This window comes from Diabrotica undecimpunctata, chromosome 2, assembly GCF_040954645.1.
Source record: "Diabrotica undecimpunctata isolate CICGRU chromosome 2, icDiaUnde3, whole genome shotgun sequence".
Lineage (NCBI taxonomy): Eukaryota > Metazoa > Arthropoda > Insecta > Coleoptera > Chrysomelidae > Diabrotica > Diabrotica undecimpunctata.
Window position 1 is genome coordinate 38,733,246 of NC_092804.1, and position 22,746 is coordinate 38,755,991.

Consider the following 22,746-nt stretch of genomic DNA (forward strand, 5'->3'; position numbering starts at 1 on the left):
AGCTGATACAAATTTTATTTAATATTGATTTCGCGCGCGTAACCGAAATTCAAAATCGCCGGTTGCTTTTAGCGTTGTTTCTGAGAGAACAGTTGATTCTACGAAAAAGTGCTAATAAACATTTTTGTTTAAAATTATCTCAGCTACATTTTTTATTTTAAACATTTTTTTCTACCGCGTAGAGAGTCTTGGTAAATCGACTTTTTTTCGTTTTTGCCCCCCTATGATGGGGGTTTTAGGGACTCTTTGCATCTTTTTTGGGGTCCCAAAATTGATATTCTCGGCACAATTCAGCTTGTTCGTATGATTTTTAGGGGTCAGATCTCTGACGACTGTACTATTCTAGAGATATCTGTAAAATCGGGAATATTTTTACAACTAATTGAACCTGTTTAGTCCCTTTTTGTTAAACCTCATTATACAACTTTTATTCAAATAATTGATTATTTACTTATGGCTTAATTTGTTTCAGTATTGTTAGAAATTAATTTCCTTTTTACACTTTCTTAGACACTTAAAACTTTGTGGTTTAGTTTTTTCATGACATCAAGACAGCTTTTTTTTATAAAAACTAGTTCATTAACTAAAGTGACATTCATAGAAATGAGTTTCTTAGCTTAATTTTAATTCATAATAATTAATCAAAAGATTTTTAATTATAAGATAGTTGTATCAAATTAAGCCTCAAAAATTACGGCTTCAGCTTTCTTAATAATATCATAATATACGTAATTTATAGCTAAAACCAAAAGCGGTAAACTTGCTTCGAGCTCATCAATATGCTTTCTCCACAGAATTCCAATAAGCAGTATCATTGAAGTCGTACTTGGGAATCTCGGCGGTACCGTGCTAGCGTTGTTGGGAGGTCAAGGTAAAGAAGACCGTATGTACTCACTGTGTGGGGGAGCTTACCCCATGCACCGGTCTTATTGTACTCGTGCATAAGGTTCATGAAAAGGTGATGCACGCGGTGCGTTTGCAATAATTAGTCTTCTTCTCTTCTTCGATTCCAGCCCCACCATTACATATAATATACGGAAGATGACCCGCTTCAGTTTCAGTCGGTAATCGAAAGTGGTTTCTGAAGTGGTGCTTAGTGGTATTATTCGTTAAGGTAAATATTTAAATTGAATTCATTAATTATTTTATTAATTATATTTGACTGTTTTGATTCGGAATAATCTACATTGACAAAGAAATTATTTTAATTAATTTTTCAGTTTTTTAACAAATAAAATTATTTTCCAATATTCTTTTTTATTAAATATTTCTTTATTTAAAAATTATATATAATATAATATTAGTTTTTCTTGGGTTTAGGTTCAATAAATTATATTACATGTGGAACTAGATTTTATTTTCCATAGAGATCAAAGTTTCGGCAGGAAACCCTTGCCTTTGTCAAGATTCTAAAATGTACAAGATTAGGAACAAATAGTTATTGTAAAATATGTATATATATATATATATATATATATATATATATATATATATATATATATATATATATATATATAACTTACCAAAACATAAAACGGGACACTGACATTAATGAAGTGACAAATAAAAGTTGATATCTGATATCTCATGGTTTACTGTCATTAGTGTATAATTATTTTTATATGGGCGTATCATTGATGTTTTCGAAAAAGGTAAAGTGGAGATATGTTATGACTTTAAGAGCTTTTTATGGTGTTTATATATTTATTATTATTTAAATCAGATTGAAATATATTTTATTTAGGTTTTGTGTATCTTTTTTGTCATTTATTGCGTTGGAATTTATTTTTATTTCTATTGATTCGTGTATCTCCCTCTTTTTTTTGTTTTGTTCGGTTTTTAAAATTTTGATGTTTTCGAAGTCAAATTTATGCTACTTTTCATTTTCATGTTTTGTAAGCGCAGTGACATTGTTCTTGTCATATTTGTGAGAACGAATTCTTTATTGAAGCAGTTGATTGGTTTGCCCAATATAGACACATTCACAGTTAATACATGGTATCTCGTAAACACCATGTGATTTTTTTGAGTTTTGGAGTTTGTGTTTTTAGTATAGTGAAATATTTATTTAAAAGGTTGTTGCCTTTGTGGGCCACTGTTATGTTATGTTTGGCTAAAATATTTGTCAATTGTTCGGATAAACCTTTTATATATGAAAGAGTTGTATAAGTAGTTTTGATACTGTTGGGTTTATTTTTATTTGTATTGTTGTAAAATTTATTAAGTCTTGATTTGAAAATAGTTTCGATTAGATGTTCGGGAAATGCATTCTTTAGAAGGGCATTTTTTGCTTTTTTTTATTGCAGTTGGTCTGTATTCTGGGTCTGTTAGTTGTATAGATTTATCAGCAAGACTTATAATTACCGACTTCGTATGGGAGAATGGATGATGAGAATTGTAGTTGAGATATCGTGAAGACCATGTTTCTTTTGTAAACCACATGGTTTTAACTATATTATTAACGCGATGTAATGTGATATCCAGAAAATTTATTTTATTGTTTTGTTCAATTTCTATAGTAAACTTTACTTTTGGATCGTAACTGTTGAATTTATCTAAAATTTCGGTCATTTTATTTGTTGGAATAGGACAGATACAGTCATCGATATAGCGGTAGAAGAATGGTACATTAAAATCTAAATGACTCATGACAGATTCTTCTAAGTCTTCCAGAACCAGTTGGGCAATGACACTAGAAATCCTTGCACCCATTGCACATCCATCCATTTGTTGGTATATTTCGTCCTTATATAAAAAGTATGTTGAGTTTAACGTTAACTCTACAGATGATTGGAATTCTTGCAATGGGATGTTAGTGTACTCTTTTATGTAATTCCACTTCTTTACTAAAATGTTAAAATCCAATTGAGTATACAAAATCCATATCCATAAAATTTTCCATATATATTTTTATCGTAATTGTAATATATTTGAATCGTAATTTATGATAATTTATAGTCAATGAGTTCCAAATGTAGGCAAGTTACAGTTGTTGATTCAAAAAATTGTTAGGTGGTGAGCGAAAATCACATTTAGTACTCAAGCTGCCATTAGACGTTCATATCAAACCAAATGCAATATGTAACAATTAAAAAAGAAGTGTAATGGTTGCAGTGATGTAAACGAGTTCAGTTATTATCTGGGATAAAGTACTATGGCTTATAAAGATTCACTCGAAGCATTACATAGAAGTATGCAAAATTTAAACGGTAACGACAAACTATTCTGTGATGTTGTATTACTACTGTCTGCTAACTTCGAACAGACATTACCGGTTATTTCCCTCTTTAGATATGCAGATGAGATTAATGCATGTTAACATAATCGTTTTAATGGCGAAATGTCGAAACAGTCCGATTTGCCATTAAGATAAGAGTACAAGTGCAAAATGATCTATCGGCGTAAATATTTTCCAAACATTTCCTAAATATTGAAAAGGGTAAAATAAAATTGCAGTCAAATATCCATAATTGACTCAATGAACGCGTAATTTTGGCGGCGAAAACTACCTTTCTTTGATCACGGCTAAATTATGTTAAGTATATAAAGATATTTCAAACAACAAACAAAACTGATGCATATAAAAGACATCTATAATTTAAAATTATTTTCGATTATACAGGGTCAGTCAGAACAACGAAATGAACTAAAGTTGTGTTTTTTAATGGAACACAATGTATATTAAGGTATCTATTTTAAATATATCTATTTTTCTTAAATATAAAGAGTTTATATAAAGTTTTATATGCTTTAAGTTAATAATTTTCGAAATACACTACCAAGCATAAAATTAGGGTCACCCCGTAATTTGAATTTATTTTGGAAATTATTATTCTGTTTTAACTATTTTCGGTTGTAACATAGTTTACTAACGGATTGCTTAAAGAAAACAACGTTTTTGTCGTTTAAAGTTTATTAAAAATAATGGAAATGAAGAATTTTCCTTTGATATACTAAATATTGAAAAGTGGCAATTTTAATTTGATGTGCTTTTTGTTGAAAAAAAGAAATTTTAAGAACTTCAGTAGCGAGTATTCCCTCCTCTGGCAGTGATAACAGCTTGCAAACGACCAGGTATGCTTTGGATCAGATTTTGTATCACATTCTGCGTAAGATTATTCGATTCTTGCACCAATATGTCGCGAAGCTCTCTCGAATTTCTGGGGGTCGGCACATGACTCCGTAAACGTCTCTTCATCTCATCCCAAACATGTTCCATGGGATTGATATCTGGACTGCGAGCAGGCCAAACAAATCGTGTGATTTGAACCTCCTCAAGATACTCAGTAACTATCCTAGCAGTGTGGGGCCGTGCATTATCATGCATAAATGTTGCGTCGTCTCTAAGAATAACCATAAACGGTAAAACATGGTCTTCCAGAATCTGTGTCAGGTACCTATGCGCTGTCAATGTCCCATTCTCGATAAAGACTAACTCCGTGGAAGCATCAAACGATATGCCTCCCCATGCCATAACTGACCCTCCACCAAATGGAAGACGCTCGGCAACACATGCTTGAGCATTTCTCTCGCCTGGACGTCGCCACACTCTTACACGTTTGTCTGAGCCCGTAAGACAGAATCTCGATTCATCGGAAAACAATACACGACTCCAATCCTGCATTGTCCAAGCCAAGTGTTCTTCTGCAAAATTCAATCTGGCAATTCGGTGTTCACGGGAAAGCGGCGGTCCAGTTACTCTAGTTCGAGAAGATAAACCAGCAGCATGAAGTCGTCTCCTAACTGTCCATTCACTTATGTTTACATTTCTCACTTCTTGCAGATGATTTCGAAGAAAAACTGCCGTGACCGTTCGGTTTCTCAAAGCACTAGAAACGACAAAGCGGTCATCTCTAGCTGTTGTAATCCTGCCTCGACCTGAACCAGGTCTTCGAGTAAGCAGACCGGTCTCTTCGTACCGTTGCCATACTCGTTGCACACTCGAGAGACTTACACCAACGTTTCTTGCAGTTTCGCGCTGACCATGGCCATCTTCTAACGCCGCCACAATTCTTGCCGCCACAACAGAATTTATGCTCATTGCAATACACTGACAGTAATAACAATACACAAACAATTTACAATTGACGTTAAAACTATAGAAATAAAAACTGTGCTGATAACGGTTTTTAGGAATTAGGCTAAGGAGCACTTTTTATCTCAAACGCTTGTCGAAACAACGACAACAATTTTTTTTTCAAGAAATCCATTAGTAAACTATGTTACAACCGAAAATAGTTAAAACAGAATAATAATTTCTAAAATAAATTCAAATTACGGGGTGACCCTAATTTTATGCTCGGTAGTGTATTTACACTTTTCTTGAGAAAAACGGTAATATTTAAAGGACCGTGGATTAGGTTTTCAAGGTAATAAAAATGTAATATAGTAGATGTTTTATAGTGGATTAGGTTTTCAAGGTAATAAAAATGTAATGATATTTCAAAAATTTTCTAGTGTGATTACTATTTTAAAATACAACATGTTCTCATTTTGTTTAAAGGAACACCCTGTATGTTAGTATTTTAATTTCTAGAAAACATCACAACCCTTCTTTTGGTATGAGATTTTACATATCCAGCATGTTTCGTTTTGTAGATATTTAGAGAAAACTGTAGATTTTATGTTCTTTTCAGATTTTTATTAATAAATTTTGTGTACCTACTGAAATATAACAAACAAAAATTGTAAATATATAATTCAATTTTATAAACATTAATCAAAATATCAAAGATTAAAAAAAGGTTTGCTAGTAAAAATTAGTAGAATTCATCACTCACAAACCTCATCATGTTACAAAGTAATACAAAAGAAATACATACTAATAAATTTAATCAATACCCATAAATTAATTATTAAATATTTAAAATCTACCTTATTAATTTTTAGCAAATAAATGAATAATTTATGATCGCTTTGCTTTACTAAATTTATCTTAAGTTAAATTGTATTTTCGTGAAAGATCAGCTGTAGTACCGACATTCTGAGAACGTATACAAAAAAATCGTCTTGGAACAAAAAAAAAAACGTAAAATGTATTTGTCAAAATATTTATTAAAATAAATAGTATCTACTTGTGTCACAAAAGCTGGTAATATTGTTGTAGTACCAGCATCTTTGTAGCAAATTTTTATATTTTAAATATGAATTTTTCAACTGAACTATTTACTAGCTTTAGAAACTTTTACTAGCTTTAAACATGTATAATCAGAGATATCCGCACAGAAGACATCCAAAAAAAAAATATTTAGTAAAACTTTTAAATCACTTCATTCCTTCAGGCAATGTGCAATATTTAAAACCCTTCTTCTTCTTCCTTCATGTATGCAGGCTTTAAAGCCTGTTTCTTCTTCAATATTAGTCGCATTAGTCTCCTCAATTGTTTAAATTATCTCATCATCTTTTTCTTGGTCTGCCAATACTTCCTCGTCCATTTGGTGACTTATCTCGTGCTATTCGTACTATCCTATCCTTTGCCATTCTACTAATGTGTTCGTTCCACTCCTGTTTCTGTTTTGTCACCCATACATTTATGTCTTCTATGTTTTCGCTTCTCTCCCTATGCAACAGATTTTCCCTGATATTCGTCGGAGTATTTTCATCTCTGTTGTTTCTAGTAGTTGACTCGTTTTTCAGGTCGTGTCTCCGCCGTGTATGTTAATATAGGTCTAATTGCTGCTTTATAGATTCTTGTTTTTGTGTTTTATCTTAGGTGTTTGTTCTGCGAGATTGTGTCATTAAGAGATCCCGCCGCTTAACTTGCTTTTAAGCTTTGTTGCCGTACTTCTTCTTCAACATCTCCGTAACTAGTTATATCTATTCCTAGATATCTAAACCTTGCTTCCTGCATTATTATTTTCCCATCAATTTCGATTTTTAATCGTAGTGAATATTTAGATGTTGTCATTCATTTGGTTTTGTTTTCTGCTGATATTAACAGCAAGTTAAAACCCTTAATACCAAAAATGGTTTTAGGGATGGGAATGAACAGGAAGTTATCGTACATAGAGAATCCACATATAAATACGCGCCAATTGAGCAATACAACAGAGTTAAATGCAACAATAAAGAAAAAAATAAAAACAATTTCACCCATTTAAATTTCAGCTGCACCAGGAATTAAATGAAAATGATTTTCAAAGAAAAATGAATTTTGTATGCGACAGGAATAATTGTTAAGTTGAAACGTAAATTTCTTGGAAAATATTGTATTTCTGACGACTAGACATTTTATCGCAATAGGCTCATTAATAGATATCATTATCATTATTACTCCGATAAAAATCTTCACTTATCTCGGGTTATGTTCCAGAACAGGTGGTTGTTGAATATTTCGAGAGCCATTATTGTATTATAATTATGTTACCCAATATGTACTAATGTGTACCTAACAAGCTTCCAAGTTTCAGTTCTTTTCGACTTTTATTTTTTATTCAACTACTTTTATTCTATTCTCTTAACTTTTCCATGTTCTACCTTTCCTTCTTTTGGGTTCTGCCACTTTGTTCGTCAAATTATTTTAAATTAATACCATTAAATATTATTCTGAAGCTATTTTCTTGTGGAATTTTAATATTATTTACTATCTTTAATGGAAATAACACAATTTTAGCTAAAAATACGTTTATTTACTTTTTGCAATTGATGAAAAATAATTTCTATGTGAGGCATTATTTTATCAAAAATAAATAACCAAAATACAAAACTTTTATCCTGAAGCTTTAATTTATAAACATTTGCTTGATTAATGGACGACAAATCACGTGAAATACTTTGTAGAATGTCCATAACTGCAATGAGGTCTGTTCTATTTTCATAAACAGTATGAACACCCCGTGATTGGGAATTCCAACGTGTTTGGGAAGATTTTGGCAACCTGCGATTAAGTACCTCATCCAAAATTTTTGTTCGTAGAGGAGACGTAGAAAAGAATGAGCACAAACCAGATAAATTAGAAACAATATCCTAGCCTGCTTATTAATAGAAGATGCACTTGTCATAATTAAATTCATTTGGTGTGTATAGCAATGAACGTAATTTGGAAGAGGATATGTTTCCTTAATAATTTTTTGCACACCATTTAATCCACCAATCATAATAGATGCGCCATCATAACTTTGAGCAATTAATTTGTTCAGAGTATGTTTTAATAAGGGATTTCAATAATTTTAAATGAATTCAGCGATTAATTTGGCATCATGTACGTCCAGCACGTAAAATCTCCAAAATCTCTTAACTGGTCGCACTTTACAAAAATATCGGAAAACTTTAACTAACTAAAATTCACCAGTAACGTCTGTCATTTCATCGCCAATCACTGTAACACATTGAGATTTTTAATTTCTTTCCTAATTTCTTCGTCATAAACATCTAATATGCACTCAAGGAGTTCATTTTGGGTTTCAATGATTTGGAACTTTGAATATGAACCTTTCGTTGTCTAACTCGGCGCTAAAATTGATCAGCTCCCTAAATATGCCTCTATTTTCTGAATTTTCCTTTTCGTCGTGACCTCTGAAAACTAACTCGAAAGCTCCACAAAACCTTATACAATTTATAATTTGATTCAATTAATTACAAAATAATATAATATAGTAAAATAGAGAAGTTCCCCTAAAGATTATAAAAACTATCGAAAACATCTACCAAAACAACAAAATGGAAGTCAGAATAGATGGAAAACTTAGAGGACCTATAGAAATAGGCAGCGGAATAAGACAAGAGGATTCATTAAGACCCATGCTCTTCAATTTGATCATAAATGAAATCGTCAAAACCGTTAACAAAGGAAGAGGGAAATGGGAAACAAAGAAATAAAAATACTCTGTTACGCAGACGACGCAATATTAATAGCCCAAGATAAAGATAGTCTGCAAAGACTGGTCCACAGATTTAACATAAGAGCAAGAGAATTTAATATGACAATCTTATCTCAGAAAACTAAAACAATAGTAGTCAGCTAAGAACCAACCAGATGTAAAATAGAAATTGATTAAGGTGCCTTCTCCATTACTGAAGGTTGGCTATAACTACAGCAAATTGCTCTCTATCTTGAGCTGTTCTTAGTATCGAATGTGTGTCCATGCCTGTCCAGTCTCTTACATTCTTCAACTAGGAGCATTGTCTTCTTCAGTATTGAACAAGTAATGGAAATAAAATACCTGGGAGTTATACTGTCTAGCTATGGAGACCTGGACAAAGAAGTGAGAGATCAAGTACAAAAAGCCAATAGATTGGCAGGATGCCTTAATAACACCATATGGCGAAACAGACACATTAACACTGAGATGAAGTCAAGGATTTATAAAGCTAGTGTAAGACCAATAATGACATATGTATCAGAAACAAGACCCGAAACAGCCACAACGCAAAGGCTACTGGAAACGGCAGAGAGGAGAGTACTGAGAAGAATTACAGGAAATACGCTGAGAAATGGAAAGAGAAGTGAAGACATTAGAAGAACATGTAACGTACAGTGTATAAATAAATGGACACAAAATAGAAAAAAAAAAGAATGGAATAACCACATACGCAAAATGGAGGAGACCCGTGTCGTCAAAATAGGAAGAGATAAGTCACCAATGGCAGAAGAAGAAGAAGAAGAATTACAAAAATATTAAAAGAATGGTGGGTAAAGGAATGATCAATTTGCTTTATTATAAGCTTAGATTAATTAAATTATTTCATTAATCTAAGATTATAAGTACCAAATACAATTTTCTATTAGTTGTTGGTGTACAGCTGATTTAATCAATAAATTCGTTTTTAGTTCACATTTTAATAAAAGCAACATGCTGTTTATGCACATTTTTTAGTGATTTTGCTAGTATTATCACCTTAAACAAAATTTTCATAATCTTATCTAAGACGTGCCCGCTGATTATTGTTTCCCTGTAAATTTTCCGCCGGATTCATTTTCACCAAATAATGTTAGATCATTTGCACAAAGTAAATTAAACAGCCATTTTTCTTTAGATATGGTAAATCATAAAATCTTGTGACCATCCTTTTTAAATGTCAACATTAGTAATATGGTAAATATTAAACTGAAGCTACTACTTCTTAAGTCAAATTCTGCTTTCTCTTGGTAATTAAATTTTTACAAGATAATAATTACTCTGTGAAATTTTATTACAGTTGGTCCTGCGAATTTTTACTTGTACATCATCATTTGGAAAGCTAAATATGACGATAAAATATATTATTTAATTCTCTCTTATATGCAGTTGATGTGGCTTTGTTACTGAACATGAAGATAAAATAAATACACATAAAATAAATACAGCTATATTTATTGACACATTCCCAGTAAGATTCTCACCTGATTAATAGTCCTGTAATAGAACAAATTAGATCATTTAGGATCTTTTAATTTGACATGATTGCAGTAACTATGTTGAATAAAATTAAACAAAATTATTAGTATATCAGAGATAGAGACATCAGAGTGAAAAGAGGGGCAGAGTGTGGAACAGATCACAAACTTGTGGTGGCATGGATGGAATTCCCCTATATCTGGACAAAACAAAAACATACATCGATTGTTACAACGGGAACGACAATATACGAAACGAGGCTCAAATTACATCCATTGCAGGAAGAATCAATAAAAGATTTATACAAAAGAAGACTAGACCAAAAACTAGAAGAATTCAGATATGACACATTAGATGAAATGCATGAACACATAAAAACCTGCCTGATTTCAGCGGCCTTAGAAGCTTTTGGAGAAGACGACCAAAGGAACACCCATCAGAATATCAAATTAAGGGAAGACACATTGAAATGCATAAAAGACAAGAAAAAACTACACATAAAATACCTAAACACCAAAAAACAGGAAGACTTAGACCTATATAGAGCGAAAAACAGAGAGGTAAAGAAAAGAGTAACAAATGAAAAGAACAAACGATGGGAACAAGCATGCACAGAGATAGAACGACATATCGGAGGAACGAGAAATTCAGAATCATGGCGAATATTAAAAGCACTTCAACGAAATAAGACAGAGAAAACCCAGATCGGCAAAATTAGTGAAAACGAGTGGCAAGAATACTACGTAGAACTACTTACAGAAAACCGTCCCCAATTTCAGGAAGAGAATATAGAACATGCAGGAAATGGGGCATACGACCAGATAGAAATAAGCCTGGCAGAAGTTAAGAGAGCAATCAAGACATTGAAGAACAAAAAAGCCAAAGGACCCGGAGGAATACCAAACGAACTAATTAAAAACGGAACGGAAAAGTTATTCCGCATGCTACATAGAATGTTCGAAAGAGGACTAAATGGAGAAGAAATACCTGCGGAATGGACACAAGCATACATCACATCCATACATAAGAAAGGAAACAGGAAAAAATGTGAAAACTATAGAGGAATTAGTATAATATCGTCGGTAGGTAGACTTTACGGGAAAATTATTAAAGAAAAACTAGAAACTGAAATAATAGGAAAAATTGGAGAAGACCAAGCAGGGTTCACAGTAGGAAAATCATGCCTAGATCATACGTACACATTAGAACAACTGATAGAGAAGAAAATGGCAAAAGGTAGACCGGTCCATCTGGCCTTTGTTGATCTAAAGAAAGCATATGACTCAATACCTAGAGTCAAATTATGGGAAGCAATGAATGATCTCGGAATCCGACAAACACTAATAAAAACAGTTAAAGCACTATACAAAGAAAACAAAGTAGCTATTAAATGTGGAAATAAAGCCTACAATCCATTTAAGACGACAAAAGGACTTCTACAAGGCTGTGCTACGTCCCCTACTCTGTTTAAAATATTCTTGGAAAAGACACTCAAACCATGGAGGAGAAAGTGCGAAGGAATGGGCATACCAGTAAGAGACGAATACCTATACACCTTAAGTTTTGCCGACGATCAAGTAGTCATCGCACAAGATGAAGAAGATCTCAGCTTTATGCTCAGAAAACTAGAAGAAGAATATAAAAACAACGGAATGGAAATAAACTTAGAGAAAACCGAATACCTAACAACAGAAAACAAGGATATGAGAAACCTAGAGATAGACGAGGGAAGACAAATAAATGGAACAGATAAATTCAAGTATTTAGGAACCATAATATCGAACCAGGGAACAACAGAAGAAGATATAAACAACAGACTGAGACAAACAAGAAACTGTATAAGACAACTAAACTTAGTGTTGTGGGATAAGAACATTACGATAAAGACAAAACAGAGAATATATAACACCCTGACAAGAAGTATCCTGACATATGGGTCCGAAAACTGGACAATAAACAAGAGAAATAGAGGTAGAATAAGAGCAGTAGAAATGGAGTTCCTGAGATGAAGCTGTAGACTTACAAAAAGAGACAGAATTGAAAACGCAGAGATTAAGCGGAGAATGGGAGTGCAATCAGACATAATCGACTATATAGAGGAGAAGAGACTATCCTGGTACGGCCACGTCAGAAGAGCGGACAGAGGACGCTGGATAAACAAAATCACAGAATGGAGCCCGATTGGAAGAAGAAAGAGAGGAAGACCCCGAAGGTCATTCAGAGATGAAATCGACGAGGCTATGGAGAAAAGAACCCTGCGAGATGGAGACTGGAATGACAGGGAAAATTGGAGAAAACGGTTGAGTGAAGGAAGACAGTGAAAACTGTGGAAATCCTTAGTAGTAGTAGTAGTATTAGTATATGAAGAGTAATCAACAATAAAACCAGAGAGGATATACAGGTTAACTTCTACAAACAAATTTCTGTACCGATTGTAATATAAGAAAGCCAGATCTGGATAAGCACAAAGAAGAAGAAGAAGTTCGAAAACAGGCATAAGATTTGACATGGACAAAAGCATATCTTTGGGCTTTCTTCTTCTTCTTCTTAGCCATCTGTCGTCCATGTTTGGACATAGGCCTCTCCCAACTCCTTCCATCGGTCTCTATCCTGAGCAACATATTTCCAATTTGTTCCGGCTATTCTTTTAATGTCATCAACCCATCTCACCTGTGGCTTCCTCTTGGTCGTTTACTTTCGTAAGGTCTCCAATGTTGTATTGTAGTAGTCCAACGTTGGTCTTTTTGTCTAGCAGTGTGGCCCGCGAAGCTCCATTTAAGTTTGGCAATTTTTGTTGCTATGTCCTCGACTTTTGTTTTGGATCTTACCCAGTCGTTCCTCTTTTTATCTGACAGTCGTATACCTAACATTGCTCTTTCCATTGTTCTTTCTGTTGTGACTAGTTTATTCATATTTGCCTTGGTTAAGGTCCAGGTTTGACATCCATATGTCATGATAGGAAGGATGCATTGGTTGAACACTTTGCTCCTCAAGTATTGGGGTAATTTGCGGTTCTTAAGTATCCAACTAAGTTTTCCAAATCCTGCCCATACTAGTCTTGCTCTTCTAGTAATTTCCACACTTTGGTTTTCTTTTTCAAGTCTAAGGATTTGGCCTAGGTAGATATATTCCTGGATTTGTTCTATCTCACTACCATTTATAGTTATACGTCTGGGGCCATCTGTGTTTGTCATTATTTTTGTTTTTTTCATATTTATTTTTAGGCCGACGTATTGGGAGCTGGCTGCTAGTTCCCCCATCATAATTTGCAGTTCCATTGGGCTAAAAGCTTTGAAATGTAAATGACCAGGAAAAAGACTGTAAGACGCTTAAGAAAACGGACATAGTAAGAAGCAAGAGATTGGAAGCGAAAAAAAAAGAGGATAAGCTAAAATAATCGCTATAAACATAGTTATATATACTTTGTAATTGATAGAAAATATGAAAATAATAAGAAAAGATTAATATTCATATTGAAGATATAAATTAAGATTAAAAATTATAAAAGAAAAAGCACGAGAGTTAGAGAGAAAACATAACTAATAAAGAAAACGAGCCAAAAGAATCATAAGTTTAAAGAAAAAACATATAACGAAGATAAATTGAAATACATAGCAGGAAGCTCTAGAGAGAAAAGTTAGAAAATTATATAAAGGGGCAAAAAATAAGAAAATGGTTTACCGAGGAAATCTGGTACACTACAAAAACAAGAACAAAAGAAATCTATTGAGGGACGAAGAAATACTGTGCAGATGTAAAGAATACGTCGAAGAGCTTTTAAATGTAATTCCTACAATACGATATGAAGATATTGTTCTTAAGCTATTTTGGCATCTTAAAACAATTTAATGTTTTTACTGGAAATAAGCCACAATTTTACTGTAAAATAAGTTTGTTTTGACTTACACTTCGGAAATTATTCTCAAAAAACAAAACATTAATAAAGTAAATAAATTTTGTTTCTGTAATTATTAAAAAATTCTTTTAACAATTTAGTTTTATGTGACTCATTCATATTGACAATTTAGACATATATTATACATTTTTAAGTAGATGACATTAAAATGATATAGTTCATTCGATTACATGGAAATCAACTTTAAAAATAATATGAAGAAGAAGATCCGAAGGAAAATACCAATCAAAAATAAAATTAGGGGAAATACCACCTAATGAAAAATAAATAAAAGAAATAATACAAAAGCTAAAAAACAATAAGAGCCCAGGAATGGATGAAGTATTAGCTGAAACGTTCAAATATTACGAATTAAGAATTGGAAAAGTCGCTAAAAGAAATATGGAAACAAGAACATATACCGAAAATAAGGACCGAATGCAGATGAGACCAAATTTTTATACTGCGCGAAATAAGTAAATTGGAAAAGAACTAGATAAGTTTGAAGTCAATAAGAGGGTAGGACAGGGGGACCCACTGTCATCACCGTTGTTCAGAATCATTTTTGAAGTCAACGAAAACATTAATGTCAAGCATTTGCCGATGACAGAGTACGGATATCCAGAAGTAAGTAAGAATAAAAAGAAATAAAAAACGATTAGAAGTGAAAACGAGAAAGAAAGGGATAAAAATAAACGAAGAAAAGGCCAAATATATGGAATGGACAGAACGAGAATACATTCAAGGACAATATCTGACAATAATCATAGAAAAAAATACGTAAATTCTGGCTTATAGAATTATGGCTGGCTATCGTTGTATCTTTGATCTAAATAAGTATAAAGAAGTAAAAAGATATCTAGAAGCTTAAGTGTAAGAATATACAAGACAGTGATAAGGCATATAGTATTATATGCCAGTAAAACATGGACGATCAAAAAATTCGAGCTCCAAGCCATGCTCTAAGTCTGGGAAAGAAAATTCCTCAGGAAAATATTTGGAAAAAAGTTATGGAATAAAATATGGACACAATTAGAGAAATGGAAGCAAAAAATAAGAAAGGTAGGCCAAAAACTAGGTGAAAGAAGGATGTTAAAAAATATATAAAATAATTTAAAATCCCGAATTGGAAAAATAAAGCTACAAACAGAAAAGAATAGAAAAAATATTAAACCAAGCCATGGGATTTTTAGAGTATAAGAGAAGATAAGAAAAATTCAGCATTTATCTATAATTATACACTTGGACTGGTATCAAATAGTCATCTTCTAGAATCCCAGCATTCCCAGTAGAGGACAGGCTACTTCAAGACTTGGCGTTCCTGGCCTAAATCAACTACTTATCACCTACTTTCCATTTCCTAAAAGAGAATATACCCGTCTTTCACTCTGTGGAAGCTCCCAGACTAAAATGTCCAAAAATATTCCAGACGGAAATCAGCAGCAACCTGTAGTACCCAGCTAAGATGCGTAGAAAGTAGAGATGTAAGAGAAAAAATAAAAGAAAGTGGGGTCCCACTGCGTTACACTGCCCCAAGAACTATCACGAAAGATATTAGTAAGAACGCGCCTGGAATAAAATTTTTTAACAAACTTCATGGTTAACTGGAAACAGGAAAACTAAATGTGGTGGAAAATGAAATAAAATCATGTGGAACCCATTGGACAGTTAAGAAGAACTTTATGTCTATGAATCATTCTCTGGGAATGATAACCTATGCAGAAACGGCGTACCAATGATCGCTAACCAAAATCTGAACAGAACTGTAAAACAGAACAATTAATGGTTGTATACTAATTGCCAGTCCAGTAAATATCTTCATTATTATAAAGCTACGGAATGGCGTCCTTTGCACTGATAGAGTCATGTTACTGTGTATATTAACAGTCAATCTTCCTGTTTAAACTTTATTTGGAATACTTTTGAATTTGCTGTATTGGTTAACTAACCGGGAGACTATATTACCGATACATTAAAAAGGTATAACGGTCTCAGTCTCAACCAGAATTATACCAATGGCCATATTTACCCCTATGGCACTGAGCTTTATCCTATATTTTACAGAGATCTTTTATTTGGTTATTTGTATTCTGCGTCTTTTGCCATAGAATTTTTATTTGTTTTCAGCTCAGCTTATATCCTTATCCTGCCTTTTTAATTTATTCTATAATTTTCTCGATAAACAAGTCAAATAGTAGTGTACATAATCTATCACCCTGTCTAATTCCCGAGTTTATATCTATTTCTGACGTCATTACTATTATTTTCGTCTTGTTGTTAATGTTAATGTGTTTATCTATTATTAATATCTTCACCATTCTATTCGAGTAGTTTTATCTGTTTAGTGTTAGTACAACACTTTCACTAATTTGTCTTGAGCAAACCTTGTTAGTCTTACCTGATATACACTGCTCAACAATTGAAAAGGATAGTAAAAAAATATTTATTTTAGGTGTGTCAAAGTTTTAACTAAATAAGAGGTAAATGTGTTTAACACAAATTTTATTTATGAAAATAATAAATAATATTGTTGAAACGTTGAAATAAGTTGAAAAATTCTAGAAAAGTCATAATAACAAAATTGTTTTATCTCCACGTTTATAAACAATTTAATACATTGTAGGGCAGCCTCTCGATTTTCTTAAAGTTTTTACTCTGTGTGGGTACGTGATTATTAAATTATCAATAAAATGTTGAGGTCTTGTTTCCCAAATTGTTGTAATTCATTACCTAATTGTTGTAAAGTTTGAGGTGGCTGTAAGAATTGGTTTAAACGTCTGGACATTTCCGCTGAAATTTATTCGATGCAATTCATGTCGGGAGAACAAGGTGGATACTCTATTCTTATAACTTCATGATAATCTATCCATTAGTTCACAATTCCCGCGCGGTGAGGACGGATATTATCGTCGATAAAACCAAATCTCTAATCTATAGCACCAGCAAACGCTACTATTATTGGCTCTATGATTCCCTCATGATATCTTACAGCCGTCTTTGTTTCATGAATTAAAATTACCAAGTCAGTGCGTCCATTATAACATATGTCCCCAGACACAAATTGATCCACCTCTAAAGAGGTTTAACCCATTTAATGTTTATTATCTCGTTGTCCTCTTTCTCTCCAGACCAATATTCAATCGTCAGAAGTATATAAACGAAATCTTAATTTATCAGAAAAGAATCGTTATTGACTCTGTCACAGAATAATAAACAATCAGAAAATGCCTACTCTGCTTGAAAAAATAAGCACGGGCATCTCGTTCGCGCAGACGGAATCAGCCATGTTTTAGTCGGAACCAGTGCTGTTCAGTGACATTTTATCTTGTGTGCATAGAAAATTAAACAGGTTTAATTTATTTACGGCAACTATAGACATAATATGCATTATTTTATTCGTACTTTTAGTTGAAGAATAGATTAAATTATTTCAAATGTACCAAATTATTAATCTCTAAAAAATTCTGGTTTTCTGGTTAAAAAACATTTTGAGATATGAATGTACTGAGATATCAAATGCAGGACAATTTTTCCATGTGACAGAAGATCGAAAACCCTTTGGAATGGTGATCGCCAGCGTCCGATCATTCTGATATTGCTCGTGAAGATGAAGAAGTTATATTAGAACAACAGTAATACAGTTGCTAAAACTTATACTACATTACATTTCAAACCAGATTTATATTTACTGAAAAGTAAAAAAAACCAAGAAAGAACAGGTAGGATGAAAAAAGCATTAGCTATAAATTTTTGTTCAGGGCAGTATCGATTTCAAAAAATATCAAAAAAGTAGTACAAAACTACAAAGAATAAGATATCCACTTCAATTATTGATAAGTGTATCTTTCTTATTATAATCAAATATTATTAATTAACTATCTATTATCTAATATTGTAATATCAATTATTAAAATCAATCGTTCTTCAAAATATAAATATACACGTGATGTTTTGTGAAAATGATACACAATGTATGAACCGTTTACTCGAATAGTTTTTTATTCGAATAGTAACAAATTAATATGCTTAACTTTTGACGAGCAGTTAATATTCTTTATTCTCTATTGTTATTTTAGAACATTTATAATGAATGATTAAACAATTTCAACCTTTCATCTATAGAAACCTCAACTACAATATTAATGGATAATTGATTTAACAACCTATTCATTAAACATAGTAACCAGTAATTTTACGCTACCTATACAATTATGTACAACTATGTACTTTTTAATATTTTCCTAATTGAATTACAAGGTTCATTAAGCGCTTTATTTCATAATTGTTATTTATACAAATCAACATAACTATGATTCATGATTACAGTAAAACCTCGACATAACGGACTACTTGGGGGGACGTGGTGTCCGTTAAAGCCGAATGTCAGAAAAAAATTCTGGTCCACATTTAAAGATTTTTCGGTGTTCTTTTGGGTAGAATACAGATTTTTTTGATAAACGATATTGTCCAAAATATTGTCATCTATCAGAGTTCTAAAATACTTGATCGCGGTATACGGGTTTTCAGGTCCTGGCGGTAAGCTACCTTTCCAAGGTTGAATTAGTTGTGCAGAACAACTTTTCGTCGTCACTGTCATCCTCTTTTTCACTGTCATCTTCCTGGTTCCAGTGGCGGCTGGTGTGGTAAAATTTTGGGTAGGCCAAGCCAGCAAATTACATATAGCTATGTGTAATCAGTGGCGGATCCAGAGGGAGAGGTCACAGGGTCATGGGGTCATGACCCCCCCCCCTTAAAAATATTTGATGAAAACCCACTTATTTCTGTAGCCGCCAGTGTGTGTAATACATATTTTTTTTTTGTGTGAGAGTGGGAATCTTCTAAAGACCGTACCAGATGAATCGTACCTGGCATGTGTTGGATTCAGAGTAATCGGAGTACATCTGAATGCAGTTCCCCCTGGAGGCCTTTCCTCCGGATGTATCTGTGTTACAATGCCTACCAACTAAACTTTAGTTCTTCTAGATAATGGCGATTCCAATAGTGAAACAACAATGTCCAAACACACACTATCGACATTACTATTACTGCAACCTGGTAAAGCCTCAGAAAAACTCATTTTTATGTATCAGTTATAAAACGATCTCACTATTCCAAGAAAGATTTTAAAAAATCAACCTAGATCGGCCAACAACTAGTGCAACTAGTAATAACAGTGAAAATTGAACTAATGCTCGGCGACAGTGTTGCCATATATAAGTTGCATACAATCAGGCGATATAGAAATCATGCAAATGTGATTTTTTTGTCGAATTTTACGAATTTTTTAAAATTTATTTGGGCAACCATGCACTTGTTTGCAATTGTGTTGTTTGTTTAAAAATATGTTACAATTATATATCATGTTACATATTTTCTTATCATAATTTAAAAGAAAATTTATATTGCAATTCGATAATTACGTTACAAGGTCGATGGTCGATGGTCGGCGTAGGCCCGATCATCTGGTGCCTAAGCAGCAAGCATAAACACGGCAATATAAATCTTTGTCCGGTAAGCTGCTTAACTTCAAACGCTTTTTGTAGGGGGATCCTATGTGAGCTGGGTCGGCCAGTTCCGATCGGGCCTATTAATGATATTTAAAATGCCTGAATACGATTCGATGCTTTCTGTGGTAATATATTAACATAGTTGTTTTAACGGGCGCTAATGTATTGAGTGATTTAGTACATTTAAAAGTTATTTACATGCATTAACATAATTTTTGGATATATGTTTTTCAATTTTAAAGCTCTTAAAATTATTGGGTAGGCCCGGCCTATCCTGCCTACCCCCAAAAGCCGCCACTGCCTGGTTCTTATTATTGTCTTCCATATCTCTCACGCTCACTTCTTCCGAACAAACATTTTCTGAAATATATACCACTTCATCATTTCATCATCGTCACTGTCGGATTCTAGAATGGAATCTTCAGAGTCATATCCACAAGTGTCTCTAATTTGAACATTATTTAATTCTTTCTTGCCATAAAATAATTTTACACAAATAGGTTCCATTTCTGTTACCACCTGCAAAAAAATATGTTATACATTATTGACCATTGTAACTTTAAAGTTACACAACATTTATTGTAGCAGAATGTACTTACTTTTAGTTTTATTTTTTTATTTCTTCAGCTAGTATAGAAAGTACTTGAAATTGTGATCAAAGTCACCTATTACAACGCTGTAACACTACTAACGGCAACACACGACAACTGCTAGAACTTATGCATAAAATTTGACGTTGTGTACGATTGGAATGTTCTGTGGTAGACAGCTGTCTGTAACCATATAGAAACAACGGACGTTTACGGAACTATCAGGTTTAGAAAATGACTCTTATTCAATATGTAACTTAAGAGTTACAAGCGGCAATAAAGAGTTAAAAATAAATCAATTTTGTAGAAATTTTTTCAAAATGTTTTTCCAGCAAGATATTATCAATTATTTAAAACGTCATTAAACCTATGACGTGCAATGATAATTATTTTGCTATTATTTTTATATTTTATTTCGTTTCATGTGTGTATAATGTATAGTTACAAATTTTATTTTATTTACAGAAAAATGAAATCTATAATTTTGTGTTTCGCCCTTTTGGGAATCTGCGCAGCCCAACTTCAAAATCAGAGGATTCTAGAAGCTCCCGTTCCTACTCTTTGCTCGCAAAGAGTTATTCATGAAAGAACTCCAGATGGTGAGTAGTATGGTTAACACAGGATGACTAACATAATTTTAGCAGAAACCATGCATGCTATTAAAAGTAAATTTTCAGCGAGATAACATAACAATATATTCCAGTAAGTTGGCACCATATGAAAAACTTTTTTACTATTAATTTTAGCAAAAAATATGTTCTTCATAAAATGTTCTACAAGAATTAAAACCCAAAATGCCATCATAGGCTTTCAAATTCTTTTAGTCGTATACGAGGATTGTCAAAATGTATAAATTTTGCTCAATAGTGATTAAAAATGAATCTTGAATTTGAATTTCTGTCAAAACTAGGTATGACTTTCAAAATCCTACAATCAGCAGCAACATTACCGGAAATATTTTAGTAGAAGTAAACTCTACCTGAAAACTTCCGTACCGTTATCACATAGCCGAGGGCCGGCGTGTTCCAACTCTTTCTCTCCTCATACTTTCTCTGTTTGCTTTCTGCATTGACGGCCAAAATTTCGAAATTCATTCCTCATCATAGTCTTGATGACTTGTACCTTTATTTTTGACAAAATCGAAAATTGTTTATTAAAAAAATTGTTAGTTAAAAAAGTTTCTCAGAATTAAAAATCACATCAAAATATTCAATTGTATCTATTTAAATAACCATTTTTGTTAATTTAACTAATGGACTAATCTTTTTAAAATAATGAAGTACTCTAATCTTTTCGTTTCTTAATCTATTATATTGTGCACTTTACATAAGTAGTAAATGTATATGCATTTATATTATTATGTAATATGTAATATTTCTATGTAATTATTAATAATACACACATAGAAATAAGTAAAAATTTAATTGTCACTCATTCCTCTAATACCTCTACCGTCCCTATCATATATCGTCCCTATGGTTCAGTACATTAAATAATGTCAAATTTGCATAATCCTTTATATAATATTTGGTAAAATTTCTTAGCAAACTTCTGAAATTATCGTCCCCAAATAATTTCCACATTGAAACGGGTCTTGCTGGTAAACTTTTTGTTGTAAGTAACCTAGTAAGAAATTATCCAGGGGAGTTAAGTCGGGGAATTTAGCAGGCCATAAAAGATAAACAGATATTTAAGATATTCACTAAATGATAATTTACTGTGGAACGGGGTACCGTATATAAAGTCACTGACTTGATTTTGTAAAAATTGTAAATACATTCAGAATTCATAGATTCGTGGAAAAAATACGGCCCAACTAATCTGTTTTTATAAATACCACACCACAAAATTGTTGTAAATGAATATTGGTCCCGATTCGTTATTGTCAAATGGAGATTTTTTTCAGACCAAGCGGCAATGTTGGGACGAGATAGTTCTACTTATAATAATGAGAAAAATATAAAATAAGGTCTTATAATTATCCTTGGAGGAAGAAGAAGAAAACCTGGAAGACGAAAGAGATGAGGTAAGGGGAGAAGACGAGAGGGAACAGGAACCACCAACGATTCTTGAAGTTAAAGATGCAGTTTAAAATCTAGCTAGAAATAAATCACCCGGAATAGATAATCTCCCAGCTGAACTATATAAAGAAGGTGGCCGTGATACCATTATGGCATCACAGCAGCTTATAAACTGCATATGGCACTATATGCAGAACAGATAGTAGGAAAATACCAGGCTCGTTTTAGAGGTGGTAAATCTACAATTCATCAGACTGAAACAAATTTTGGAAAAAACATTGGAATATGGCATTGATACTAATCGCATATTTATAGACTACAAAGCAGTCTACAACTCTGTGAATAGAAGAGAAATGTTCAAAGCAATAAAAGAGCTAGGAATAACAACTCAGTTGGTAAATTTAACAAAACTAACTC

At 32.7% G+C, this 22,746-nt stretch overlaps 1 protein-coding gene across 1 annotated transcript in view; it reads left to right on the top strand.

Moving 5' to 3' along the window:
- The first annotated feature begins 908 nt into the window (after positions 1 to 908).
- The window catches only part of LOC140434436 (L-selectin), a 44,535-nt gene continuing 22,697 nt past the window's right edge, over positions 909 to 22,746 (top strand). Inside the window, exons 1-2 of the mRNA XM_072522696.1 lie at positions 909 to 1,114; positions 20,774 to 20,907. Of these exons, the coding sequence (XP_072378797.1) occupies positions 20,778 to 20,907 (130 nt within the window). The 5' untranslated portion in view covers positions 909 to 1,114; positions 20,774 to 20,777. The remainder of the gene's footprint in view (positions 1,115 to 20,773; positions 20,908 to 22,746) is intronic.